A 14,598-nucleotide genomic window follows, 5' to 3' on the forward strand; every position below is an offset into this window, starting at 1 on the left:
CACTAAAGAGACATTTTGGTTTATTTTAGCTATCCTATTCCTAATTTACTTTCTACATTTTGTTGATTTTAGTAGAAATCTTAACTTTAGGTCAGAAATATAAAGCCCTCCAGTGGATGGATAGCTCTAGATAGCATTTTGTATGAAGGTGAGTTATAAGTAAAAGTCCATTGAGACAGAGTTATGGTTGTAAGCATGAAAGATTCAATGGTGGCTTTTTAAGAATAAAGGAATTGTGGCTAAAGTCATATTCGTCATTCAGGTTCTATTAGTGATAATTAATTATGGACAGATTATATGGTGAAAAAGTCATTTTTGTTTAATGTTGGAAGAGTTACTTTCCATGTGTTTGGAGGCCCTTCATACTCATTCTCTCCAGTTTTAGGTTCAGTGATTGTACTTTCTGTTGCAGTAGTAAATCTTCTCTGTACAAGTGTCTGTATCAACATTTTGCTGGTGAGAAAGGAGAACACGGGTATTAATTCATGCACTAATTTGAATCTCTGTTAGATGGGTAACAGTATTTCTTTTTTATTTATATCCCTACTTTTTCCAGAAATGATTTAAGAGGGCCATTTAGGAGTATATTTTTGGGCCCTTAATGTTTCTTAGAATGAACACCATTTATATTAAGAAACTTCTGACTGCCGGGTTTTTTTTTTTTCCCCTATAGGCCCAGTCTCCTTTGGGGAGGTTTAGAAATACACTTTACAGTATTATTTAGCAGACATAGAGTTTTAGTGTGTCTAGTTTCTCTGTCATTCCCCACCCCCACCCCCAGTAATTGAGTATGAGACATTGTTCAAGGCACTTTACATATATCAACTTTATCAACACCACTTGCCAGTTAGGTATTATTAGCCCATATATTACAGATTTATTAATTTCTTTCAGTTACCAAATATTTGAGTGCCTAATGCTGATCAAGCACTCTTTCAGCTGGGACTCAGCTGAAAAGGATAAAACAAACTTCTCATTGAGAAGAATAAGGAAGGACAAAACAGGTAGAAGGAGATAGAGTGATAGTGTGCATTGGGGTGGGGTGGGGGGTTATGTTTTCTATGTATTTATATAGGATAATCATGGAAGGCCTTTGCTGAGAAGATAACATTTGGGCAGAGAATAGATGGAAGTGAGGAAGCAATTCTGTGGTTCTCTAGGAGAAGAGCAGGCCAGGCATATGTGGCATGGAGTATAAAAGTCCTGAGGTATGGGAGCTTGCTTAGTGAGTTGAAGGAATTGCAGCGAAACTGGTATGGCTGTAGTTGAGGGGTTGGTTAGGGAGGAGCAGAGAGTGTGGTGGGAGATGCAATAAGCAGAGGTTGTAGTAAGGACTTTGGATTGATTTTTTTTTTGGCTGCATTGGGTCTTTGTTGCTGCCGCGGGCTTTCTCTAGTTGCGGTGAGTGGGGGCTACTCTTCGTTGCAGTGCGTGGGCTTCTCATTGCGGTGGCTTTTCTTGTTGTGGAGCACAGGCTCTAGGCGCGCGGGCTTCAGTATTTGTGGCACGTGGGCTCAGTAGTTGTGGCTCGTGGGCTCTAGAGCACAGTCTCACTAGTTGTGGCACACGGGGTTAGTTGCTCCGCGGCATGTGGGAATTTTCCCGGACCAGGACTTGAACCCGTGTTCCCTGCAATGGCAGGCGGATTCTTAACCACTGAACCACCAGGGGAGTCCCAGGACTTTGGATTTTATTTTGAGATGCGATGCCATTGGACAGTTTTGAGCAGAGGAGTAACTAAGGCTCAAGGAGTTATACTTTGCTTTTGGAGTTTGAAGACAACACCCAAACTTGCCCCAGTAATTCTTGCATTATAAAGTTATATCACCAAATATTTGGGTAAAATCCTGTGAGTAAGATTCCCCTAGCTTAGAAGTTGGAGAGTTGTAGCAAGTTATTGAGGAAGGAGGAGCTGGTGTTTCGGGAGGCAACACTAGTTTAGCATTTCTTAGAATTCAATCATGATGTGACTTAAGTCTAAGGTATACATGATAATTGATTCCCTGAAGGAAGCAGTCTTTGTAGTAAGTTATAAACTTGGTGTTTTAAGAATACGTTCCTTTCCTCATTCAATTTTCTACAAAAATTTATATCTGAAAATGCTAAAGTATAAAAATATATCTGACTCTTAAGTTCCTAACAGTGATCAAACCATCAGATGTTGACTCATCAGATGAGAAAGACTGATACACTCTTCTATTAAATGTATATGGTGACAGTGAAATTGATGAGGAGTCCGGCAGTCTGACCATCAAAGGGGTTTCACTTTGTGTACCAGCACTGTGAAATCTTGGACAGTCAAAGATAAATGATGAAAATGAAAGGAGAGAATTATAGTTGCAAACGTACATTGTCCAGGGTTATTGTAATAGGAAAACAGAAATTTAGAAGATGTGTCATTGTACTAGCTCATTAAAAACATCTTTTTACTGTTGATTCTGTTGATTTACTGTTGACTTTTTTTAAAAATAAATTTATTTATTTTTATTTATTTATTTTTGGCTGCGTTGGGCTTTCGTTGCTGCGTGCAAGCTTTCTCTAGTTGTGGCAAGCGGGGACCACTCTTTGCTGCGGTGCGTGGACTTCTCAATGCGGTGGCTTCTCCCGTTGCAGAGCATGGGCTCTAGACACACGGGCTTCAGTAGTTATGGCTCGCGGGCTCCAGAGCGCAGGCTCAGTAGTTGTGGCGCACGGGCTTAGTTGCTCCGTGGCCTGTGGGATCTTCTTGGACCAGGGCTCGAACCCGTGTCCTCTGCATTGGCAGGCGGATTCTCAACCACTGCATCACCAGGGACGCCCAGGACAGAGCTTTTTGATAAACAATATTGTGAGAGTTTACTTGATGAGAAATGGCTGACCTCTGTAAACATGTTATGTTATCTGATCAAGTGCTTACCTGAAATCTTGAGGTGGTGCTTAATCTGCATGTGATTTTATCCCAGTTATTCTCTCACTGTTGTTTTATAAAAACATAAAAAATTGGGACTTTGTTGTTGCTTCTGTGTGAAATTGTTGCTTAACCCAAGGTCATGAAGATTTACTCCTATATTTTCTTCTAAGAATCTTTGACTTTTCAAAATATAAATATTTTTAATATCTTCTCTGGTAACTCAGAACCACCCCACAGATTTCTAAAAATTCCTCTAGAGTGAGTAATATCCCCAATTCAATGCTGTTGTATAGGGGATAATATATGGGAGTAGAATTTCAGTGTCATACAATATGCAGATAATATTGCATTGTTTTTGAAAGTGGGGACCATTTATTATCGCCCTCACTAGCAGTATCTGATCTCTCTACATTGTCTTGCCAACACCTGATATTGTTAGAATTTCAAATAAAAATTCTAACCATTGTGGTAGATGTGAAGTATAGTATTGTGTGTGTATTTATTTCAGTCAGGTTATTGAGGTGTAACCTATATACAGGAAGAGTCATCCTTTTTGGAGTATAGTCATAAGAATTTTGTGAATTTTGGCAAATGCATAATCTTGTAACCATCATCACAATCTAGATACAGAACATTTTCACCACCCCCAAATATAACATCATGCTCCTTGTAGTCAAACTTCCTTCCCAACCCCTTTCTCTCAACCCTGGCAACCACTGATCTGTCCTTCTAGTTTTGTGTTTTCCAGAGTATCATATAAATGGAATCACACATTATATAGTGTCTGGCTTTTTTCACTTAGCATAATGCATTGGAAAGCCATTCATGTCATATGTATCTGTAGTGTGTTCTTCCTTAGCAGTATTTCATCATACAGGTTGAAACCACATTTTATTTATCTGTGCAGCAGTTGATGGACATTTGAATTGTTTTGTTTTTGATTGTTATGAATAAAGTTGTTATAAACAATGAGTATAGATTTTAGTGTAGGCTTTTTTGTATTGGGCAAATACCTAGGTGTGGGATTACACATAGTAAATGCGTTAAAAAAACAAAAGACTTTATTTTTTAGAGCAGTTTTAGACAAAATTGAGTGGAAAGTACAGAGAGTTCCGGTATACCCCCTGCCTTCACACATGTGCAGCCTCCCCCAGTATCAACATCACTCACTAGAATGGGTACACTTGTTACAATTGATGAACCTACACTGACAAATCATTATCACCCAAAGTCCATAGTTTACATCAGAGTTCACTCTTGGCGTTGTACACACTATTGGTTTAGATAAATATATCATGACATGTATCTGCCACTATAGTATTATACAGAGTAGTTTTACTGCCCTAAAAATTCTCTTCACCTATTTATCCCTCCCTCCCCGCTAACCCTTGGCAGCCATTGATCTTTTTACTGTCTCCATGGTTTTGCCTTTTCCAGATTGTCATATAGTTGGAATCATACACTGTGTGGCATTTTCATATTGGCTTCGTTCATTTAGTAATATGCATTTAAAGATCTTCCATGTCTTTTTGTGGCTTGATAGCTCATTTTTTTTAAATCACTGGATAATATTACAGTGTCTGGATGTACCACAGTTTTATTTATCCATTTACCTATTGAAGGTCATCTTCGTTTCTTCTAAGTTTAAGCACTTATGAATAAAACTGCTATAAATATCCATGTGCAGGTTTTTGTGTGGACATAAGTGTTCAACTCATTTGAATAAATACCAAAGAGTGAGTCTGATGGATCTTGTGGTAAAAGTACATTTAGTTTTGTAAGAAATTGCCAAACTGTCTTCCAAAGTGGCTGTACCATTTTGGATTCCCATCAGCAATGAAAGTTCCTGTTGCTCCACACCCTCATCAGCATTTGGTGTTGTCAGTGTTTTGGATAGTGGCTATTCTAGTAGGTGTGCAGTGGCATCTCATTTTTTTAATTTGTAGCTCCTGAATCACATATGATGTTGAGCATCTTTTCGTATGCTTATATGCCAACTGTATATCTTCTTTGGTGAGGTATCTGTTCAGGTCTCTGCCCATTTGTTAATTGAGAACAAACTTGTAGTTATCAGTAGGGAGAGGGGAGGGGGGAGGGGCAATATAGGGGTAGGGGATTAAGAGGTACAAAGTATTAGGTATAAAATAAGGTACCAGGATATATTGTACAACACCTAAAGTATAGGCAATATTTTATAATAACTATAAATGGAGTATAACCTTAAAAATTTATTCTTATATGGAGTGTGCTTAAGAAATCTTTGTCTAGCCACAAGATCACAAAAATGGTCTCTTGTTGTCCTTGTATAAGTTTTACACTTCTAGATACATTTTGAGGTAATTTTGTTTATAGTGCAAGGTATATAGGTTGGGGTTCTTTTTTTCTTTTTGTATATGTATGTCTAATTGTTTCAGCACCGTTTGTTGAAAGACTATCATTTCTCCATTGAAGTGCTTTTGTACCTTTGTCAAAAATCAATTGTTCGTTTATGTGTGGGTTAATTTCTGGATTTTACAATCTATTTCATTGATCTCTGTGTCTATTCTTTAGCCAGTATTACACTCTCAATTATGGTAGGTTTATATTAAGTCTTAAAATCAGGTAGTGTGGGTCATTCAAATTTTTTCTTTTTTCAAAATTGTTTTGACTATTATAGTAGTCATTTGTCTTTCCTTATAAATTTTAGAACTTGTTAATACCCTACCAAAAATTTCTCTGGGATTTTGATTGGGATTGAATTGAATCTATAGATCAATTTAAGGATAATTGATATCTTAACAGTGCTAAGTTTTATAATTCGTGAACATGATAAACCTCTTCATTTATTTAGGTCTTCCTGCATTTCTTCTTTTCCGTCCTCTTCAGGGGCTGTTAGTTTTCTGGTTTTCACTGTGAATGTGGGACTGGTTTTCAAGTTTAACACAGGGATGTGGAGAGGGAGATGGGATAGGGCAAGTTAAAAGGGTCGTTCTGACTGAGATTCAGATTTCTTGAGTAAATACTCTTTGGAATATTTCAAGTCTTTAGTTTGCTTCTAGAGTTCTAAAAAAGTTGATATTGACAGTTTTTGCCAGTGTTATTATTGCTTTTACTGAGGATAGGGTTTTTTTGGCAGTCCTTACTCTGCCATACCTGCTGATGTCATTCTTTATCCTGTTTAAGATATGGTAAAGTGTCACATTGGTAAGGTTATCACTTACCAAAAATGAAGATATTGAGACTCTCAAGTGTAAATTGAGTTATTCAAATTTATGATCTCATCTGTTGTACTAAACAGAAATAAGGGTATTGTTTTATTGTTTGTTATGATTTCAGGGGAGAAAAAGTTGATTCTTTTCCTCATAGCTTTGTTGTGGGACTTAAAGGTTAATACATGGAACAACTCAATTTCAGAACATGGAATTAAGGATAGTAAGCTCTCAGTTAATATTAGCTATCATCAACAATCTCCTCTTTCTTTTTTCTTCATATTCCTCCTTTAAATATAACTCTTAGCTTCCTCTTCTACTCATTGGAGTTGTTTCCCCTTAAACCCAAGTAGAGAAACTATAGCAACCCTCTGAAAATAATAGATTGGATTTGAGAAAAGTTGGTAAAAAAATTTCCTTTCTCTGAAAATTGTTTTTATTGTGTAATTTTAACTTTCATTGTTATTGCTGTGTATGAATGGTGAGAGGGAATAAGTGAAGCACTGATGTCAACTTCAGCAGCTGGAAAGCCAAGAAATGAGGGTGGTGTAGTTTAGTGCATGGGAGAGTCAATGAGACCAGGAAATAGAAAGTCTGGGCTGTACTCCCTATCTGCCACCAAAAAAGCTATATGATTTTGGCATTTTCCTAACCCCTAACGGTTTCCTCTGGGAATTTTCAAGGAGTTGAATATATGTCCTCTGAAATCTTTTCTAATAATTTTTTTTTTTTTTGGTCTTATTCAGTTGAAAGGGATTTTGTGCTTTTTGATGAAAATTGGGAATGTTGTATTTATTGTAAGATTATTTCTTTTGGAGTAAACTACGCTTAATAAAGGCATAAAGTGCCTAAAACTTACTAGAAAGTTTTGCATTAATTAACTAATTATCCTAAAAATAATGTCTCTTACAGAAAATGACAACAATATGATTTTAATATCTTTTGTATGCTTTGTTTTAGGTTGGTATAGAGGAGTTTCAACAAAGAAGCCAAATGTAAAGGTAATGAAAAGTTTACTGTTACCTTTTCTAATGTACAAAGCAGCCTAGTATATTTGTTTGATATAGAAACAATTCTTACTTGTCGGTCTTTGAATCTTTTACAGTGACCACATTCATTCTTCCCTTTATAGATCTGTACCAGACTCTACTCTGTCTCAGCAGTATTAAAATGACTTTTTAAAAAGGACAGAAAAGTGTGTGTATGGTAATAGAGGCAAAGCTTATTTTGAAAAAGCCTATTTAGGACATTTAATATTTTTTCCTTAGAACAGTTGACAAAAGTATATTGACTTTTTCATAGGCCTAGTCCTGTGTAGTCATGTGATTAGTTAGATGAATTTATTTCTAAAATGGAAAAAACTTTAAAAATAATGTTCAGTTAGATACATCTCTGTTGATCATAATGTTCTTGTTAAAATATAAATTTAAATAAGACTTTTAAGTGCCAAATGCTAATTTTATGGACTAGATTTATGTGTTTATTCTATTACCAATTAATAGTAATTTGATCAAACAAAATATATTTTAATTGGCAGTTATAATACATGTAGCAACATTTTTTTCCAGTAATGCATTTGCAAAAACTTCTTTCTGCTTTACTTTTTCTATAATATTATCAGTTTTTCTTATATATTTTCTGTAGGCTTAATATTTAGTGTATTATGCTTTTTCTTATGTAGAAAATGCCAAAATTATCACATTATTTTTATTAAAAAATAAAAATTTTCAGAGTTGTAATCATCGATTTTACCAGTAGAATCACTTGTTTCGTTAGTTTTTAAGGTAGTGATCATAAGACAGTATCTTCAAACTTTCATTCCTCATAGCTAGGGCTTCTTATCCTTGGCATTGTTGACATTTTGGGCCAGATAATTCTTTGTTATCTTGTACATTATAAGAAATTTAGCAGCATATATGACCTCCACTCACTAACATCTCCTCTCAAGTTGTGGCAGTGAAAAATGTCTCCAGACATTGCCAAAGGCCCTGGGCCTTGGGGGTGGGAGGTAGGTGGGGTGGTGGTGGTAACATTGCCCCAGTTAAGAACCACTGCTTGTAGGTAATTTTTTACCTTGTGTCTCTAGTTTTAAGACACACTTTCAGGTGTTCTTTCCATCTCAGGAAGGCTCATGTGGAAATAATTTCTATTTGTATTTTATGTTTGTTATCTTGATTTGAAATTGTTAAAAATTTAGAACTTGAATAAATGAGAAATCTTATAAATGATTGGAAAGCTGTAATTTGTGATATTACATGCTATTTATTTATTTTTATTAATATTTGTGATCTTAGCCACCCCACCACCTTGCTTCGAATACTAGGGTTTGGGGATCAGTGTGGAGACAGTGGTCTTTGAAATTATTTTATTTTTGTCTTTAAAATATCAGTTGATGCACAGTGTGTGGCTTGAAAACCTTGTTAAGTGGGACATGAATGATGATACCCTTACAATAATCTATTGCTGTGCTGCAAAGCACCCCAAAATATAGTGGACTAAAACTAACCATCATTCTGTATAGGTGACACCACTTGTGGCTACAGTTATCTGGGGGCTCAGCTGGCTGGAACGTTCAAAAGGGTTTACTCACACGTGTGGTATGTTGGCAGGGATGGCTAGAAGGCTGTCCTCAGCTGGATCACCGAAATAGCTACATGTTGTAACCTCAAGGTCTCTATCTTTCCATGTGGCTTCTCCAGCAGGTTAATCAGAGTTCTATTTTAGAGTTAAGGAAAAGTGCTCAGAATCTCATACCTATTTTCTAAATTCTTTTTCCTGAAACAAAGGTGTTTAGAGCCTGTGGGAGAGGCCATTTTGTGATTAATCTTAGCAATGATTTGATAAACTAATCAAAATGAGGGAACCAGATGACACTAATCTAAAGTGTTAGAAGGAATTCTCTGGCGGTCCAGTGGTTAGGACTCGGTGCTGTCACTGCGGTGGCCCGGGTTTAAACCCTGGTTGGGTAACTAAGATCCCACAAACCGAGCGGCACAGCCAAAAAAAAAAAAAGAAAAAAGAAAAGAAGTGTTAGAGCTCATTTTGTCTGATCAGACTCCTTTAATATTTTTAGTTTGGGCTAATGTAGTACTTTTGAGGTTGTGTATTTTGGTAATAGCAACTCCATTCTAGAATCTTAGATTACTGTAGCATTTATTAGCGACATGTATGTATATACCTCTTGATAGCTAGTATTTATATTCTTAAACTTAAAAAAATTAACAGATGGAAAGACAGTATTAACTAAATTTCACCCTGTGGCAGTGATATTTTATGGAACTATGTTGAAAATTCTTTCATGTTTGTAAAAGATAATCATTTAGTGATTTTACACATATAGAATGATAAAAAAATGCATCCCTATATATCTTTTATTTATCTTAATATTATGATCACAATAATTAGAAATTTCAATAGGTTTTTCATAGCTATTAGTGGCTAAAGAAAAATGAAAAAGTTTACTTATTAAACTATGTCTTTAGTTATGTACAATTTATACTAATAATAAAACTTGAAATAGCCCAAATAAAATAGCGTCTGAACTAGATAGCATTCAGAAATAATTAGTAAATGGTAAAACATTTCTTTGTATAAAAAGTTTTACTATAAAATGCCCTTTCAGTTATATATTTTTGTGACCATATATTAAAATTGTACAGTTTAAGAGAAGTATAATATGCAGGTAATATGTACTACTAAATTTTGTGAATTAAAAAGTAGGAGAATAAGGTAAAATTAAGGAAAAGGAGAACAGATATTTGATGATAATTCTGTGCATTTTATAAAGCATATGCCCAAGAGAAAAGGAATGAAATTCAAGAGAATTTATATTTACTTTCATTCTGTGGTTTCAGGATCAGTTCTTATACAGTAATTGTCAACTGGATACCTAGAATTCTGCCAGATAGGAACAGGACATTATTGAATGTTTTACACAGCAAAAACAGAAGTATAGAGGCGTGAAATTGCAAGGCATGTTCAGGGAATGGTAAATAGTCCAAACTGGCTAGGGCGTAGTGCCTGGATGAAAGTGATGGATGGTAAGGCAGGAAAGGTACATTGGATCCATATTTACAGAGTCTTATATACCAAAGACTATAAGGAATCCTAAGGAATTTGGATTATGTCTCTTTGGCAGCAGGGAATCTGTCATTTAACAGAGGCACAGATTCACTCTTGCCATACAGTATAACCATGAAATAGAGTTTATTGGAGAAATAGTAAGCACCTGTTAAAGATACATATTTAAGTACTTATAGGTAATTTCTGAAATTTGCTCTAAAGTATGGCAATGGGTGAGAATATGTACATGGGTATTAATTAATCAAGTTTGGCAAAACATTGATCATTGTTGAAGCTGGGTGGTAGGTTTGTGGAGGTTCAATATACTGTTCTCTCTTAATTTTGTATGTAATTTGAAATGAGTGTAACATTATTACTTATCTTGTAGAATTGTTAGAAATCAATGAGCTTATATGAAGCTCTTAACACAGCACCTAGCATATGGTAACAGTACAGTAAATACTTGTTTCTGTTGCTATAACAACAACTGCTATGATAGCATAGGGCTGGAAATGAGACTTTAAAGACTGCCAGCATCTTGGAGGACAGAAAAAGAGGTATTAGCACATGGAGTTTGAGAAATGGAGGTCATAGCTAAGGAAAAGAAAGTTTTTAAAAAACAGAGTAATTAATGATTTCAAGTACTGTGGAGTAGTCTAGTAGAATAGAATGAGTACTGAGTAGGGGCCATTGTGTTTGACAGAAGGCCATTGGTGATGTTTTAGAGAATCCCATGTAGTCATAGGATGATAGTGGCAGAAAGCCAGAGTCTAGTGGGTTGAGTGATAAAGAGAGAGAAGGTAGAGTAGTTACCACAGTAGGTTACGGGTGAAAGGAAGGAAGTAGATGTAGATTCTTGGGAATATAAATAAGGCTGTAGTGGTGATTTTGTGAGTGGTGGACTGATGAACATTTCAAATTTGATTTAGGTAAAATTCTGGAAAATGCTAATAATTTGTAATGCCTTAAACCAGTTACATGGTTGCCTGCCAATCTATCCCTGAAGAGAGGGATAGATTACAAAAAGATATGAGGAAACTTTGGGGGGTGATTCAAATGTCATTATTTTAATTGTGCCATGGTTTCACTGGTGTTTGTATATGCCAAAGCATCAAATTCTACACTTTAAATATGTGTAGTTTGTGGTACACTATCATTTCAGTCTCTCAACTTACTTTGTAGCTGTGGTGGTTCATTTTAATACAGACTTGGTCATACACCAAGTCATGATGAGACCTAATCTAATGATTTTTTTTTTAGTGAAGGAAAGTGCTAATTATCATCAGTAGGAGCTCTCCTAACTGAAAACTTAAAAAAAAATTGACATTTTATCATTGTTATTCAATACTGAAATGTGGGTTTGTGATCTGGAATTTACCTAATAGCCACATTTTAAGTGTTCTCCATTAATGGATCTTATTATTAGTGTTTGTGTTGTTGTCAGTGGGGGAGAAGATGGTGGGAGTTGAAGGAAGTGAAGGCTAGGTGATATTTTGTGTCATGCTTATTTGTTGTTGTGTTTGGAGGCCCTCAAGACCCCTAGACTTGAAGATTTGCTGTGGGGACCTAAAGGACCCATTATGTAATTGTACTCAAAGCTGTGAATAATTACAGTGGAAGGATACAAATCAAAATAGCAAGGGTGCATGGGGTAAAGTCTGGGGAAACCAGGCACAAGCTTCTAAGAGTCCTTTCTCAGTGGAGTCATACAGGAGAAGCTTAATTCCCCCAGGAATATTGTGACAACACATGTGAAACGTTGCCAACCAGGCAAGCTTGTTTGAGACTCATAGCCAGAGTTTTTATCAGGCACTGGTCCTGTACACGACCTCTGTGTAGCATGTAACAAAATTCCACATTCCTGGAAGGAAAGCAGGTGTTCAGCAGCATAAACCATGTTGTTTGTACAGATAGTTGAGGCACAGTGAGTACTTCTTATCAGTTAATGGTGGGAACCCTCCCAAAATTTAAGTATAAATTTAAGTATCGGACTTTCAATTGGTCCACTTTTTCAGCAACACTTTTTATTTTCAGTCTTTTTAATTTTAGACATTCTAATGGATGAGCTAGTGGTCTCTTGCTTTGCTTTTAATTTTTATTTCTCTAATGACTAAAGAGGTTGAACACCTTTTCAAATGTTTATTGTCCTTTAACCTCTTTTTTTTCTGTGAAGTGTCCATATCTTTCACCCATATTTTATTGGGTTGTTTTCTTATTGAGTTATATGAATACTCTATTCTGAATACAAGTCCTTGTAAATATATTCTTTCACTGTGTGGTTTGCCTTTTCATTTTCTTAATGTTGTGTCCTGAAGAATAGATTTTAATTTTGAGGAAGTCTAATTTGTCATTAAATTTTTTTTTGTTTTTGGTCTGGGCTTATAGTCTATCTTTAGTATCTTTGTCTAACTCATTCTGTCAGTTTTGATTAGTTGTATTTTGCAAGAGATTTTTCTATTTCAGTATGTTTTGAATTGTCCTAGATATTCATGCTATTTATTTTTTAATGTCTGTAAGACATTTAGTGATGATCCCTCTTTCATTCTAGACTTTAGGGAGTTATGTCCTCTATATTTCTTGGTCAAATCTGTTTAGATTTTTGTTGTTTTGATCCTCTCAACTTAACTTCTGACTTAAAAGGTTTTTTTTTTGTCTGTTTCACAGATTTCTTCTCTTTATTCTCTTCATTTTATTTGCTTTGGATTTACTCACCTCTGTTTTTCAAAAATATTTTCATTGGGTATACAATTCCCTTTATTTATTTATTTATTTATTTTCATTTTATTTTATTTTATTTTTAACATCTTTATTAGAGTATAACTGCTTTACAATGGTGTGTCAGTTTCTGCTTTATAACAAAGTGAATCAGTTATACATATACATATGTCCCCATATATCTTCCCCCCTGCATCTCCCTCCCTCCCACCCTCCCTATCCCACCCCTCCAGGTGGTCACAGAGCACCAAGCTGATCTCCCTGTGCTGTGCGGCTGCTTCCCACCAGCTATCTGCTTTACGTTTGGTAGTGTATATATGTCCATGCCACTCTCTCACCCTGTCACATCTCACCCCTCTCCCTTCCCATATCCTCAAGTCCATTCTCCAGTAGGTCTGTGTCTTTATTCCCATCTTGCCACTAGGTTCTTCATGGCCTTTTTTTTTTTTCCTTAGATTCCATATATATGTGTTAGCATACTGTATTTGTTTTTCTCTTTCTGACTTGCTTCACTCTGTATGACAGACTCTAACTCCATCCACCTCATTACAAATACCTCCGTTTCATTTCTTTTTATGGCTGAGTAATATTCCATTGTATATATGTGCCACATCTTCTTTATCCATTCATCCGATGATGGGCACTTAGGTTGCTTCCATGTCCTGGCTATTGTAAATAGAGCTGCAATGAACATTTTGGTACATGACTCTTTTTGAACTATGGTTTTCTCAGGGTATATGCCCAGTAGTGGGATTGCTGGGTCATATGGTAGTTCTATTTTCAGTTTTTTAAGGAACCTCCATACTGTTCTCCATAGTGGCTGTATCAATTTACATTCCCACCAACAGTGCAAGAGTGTTCCCTTTCCTCCACACCCTCTCCAGCATTTATTGTTTGTATATTTTTGGATGATGGCCATTCTGACCGGTGTGAGATGATATCTCATTGTAGTTTTGATCTGCATTTCTCTAATGATTAATGATGTTGAGCATACTTTCATGTGTTTGTTGGCAATCTGTAGATCTTCTTTGGAGAAATGTCTATTTAGGTCTTCTGCCCATTTTTGGATTGGGTTGTTTGTTTTTTTGATATTGAGCTGCATGAGCTGCTTGTAAATTTTGGAGATTAATCCTTTGTCAGTTGCTTCATTTGCAAATATTTTCTCCCATTCTGAGGGTTGTCTTTTCGTCTTGTTTATGGTTTCCTTTGCTGTGCAAAAGCTTTTAAGTTTCATTAGGTCCCATTTGTTTATTTTTGTTTTTATTTCCATTTCTCTAGGAGGTGGGTCAAAAGGGATCTTGCTGTGATTTATGTCAGAGTGTTCTGCCTATGTTTTCCTCTAAGAGTTTGATAGTGTCTGGCCTTACATTTAGGTCTGTAATCCATTTTGAGTTTATTTTTGTGTATGGTGTTAGGGAGTGTTCTAATATCATTCTTTTACATGTAGCTGTCCAGTTTGCCCAGCACCACTTATTGAAGAGGCTGTCTTTTCTCCACTGTATATTCTTGCCTCCTTTATCAAAGATAAGGTGACCATATGTGCGTGGGTTTATACAATTCCCTTTAAATATGTCAGTTCATTGTCTTCTGGTTTTATAGTATTTCTAATGAAAAGTCTTTATTAATTCTTATCTTTGTTTCTTGTACTGTAGTGTTTTAAAATATTTGTTTTGTTTTTATTTCTGAATGCTTTTATGATTTATCTTTATCATTGTTTTGGGCAATTTGCTTATGATATATTTT

At 35.6% G+C, this 14,598-nt stretch overlaps 1 protein-coding gene across 5 annotated transcripts in view; it reads left to right on the forward strand.

Moving 5' to 3' along the window:
- Positions 1-14,598, forward strand: part of DOCK3 (dedicator of cytokinesis 3) — a 384,123-nt gene that overhangs the window by 67,428 nt on the left and 302,097 nt on the right. For all 5 annotated transcript variants that reach the window (XM_059939761.1, XM_059939763.1, XM_059939762.1 and 2 more), the window contains exon 3: positions 7,039-7,079. In XM_059939761.1, the coding sequence (XP_059795744.1) occupies positions 7,039-7,079 (41 nt within the window). The remainder of the gene's footprint in view (positions 1-7,038; positions 7,080-14,598) is intronic.

Source organism: Balaenoptera ricei, chromosome 11 (genome assembly GCF_028023285.1).
Source record: "Balaenoptera ricei isolate mBalRic1 chromosome 11, mBalRic1.hap2, whole genome shotgun sequence".
Classification (NCBI taxonomy): Eukaryota; Metazoa; Chordata; class Mammalia; order Artiodactyla; family Balaenopteridae; genus Balaenoptera; species Balaenoptera ricei.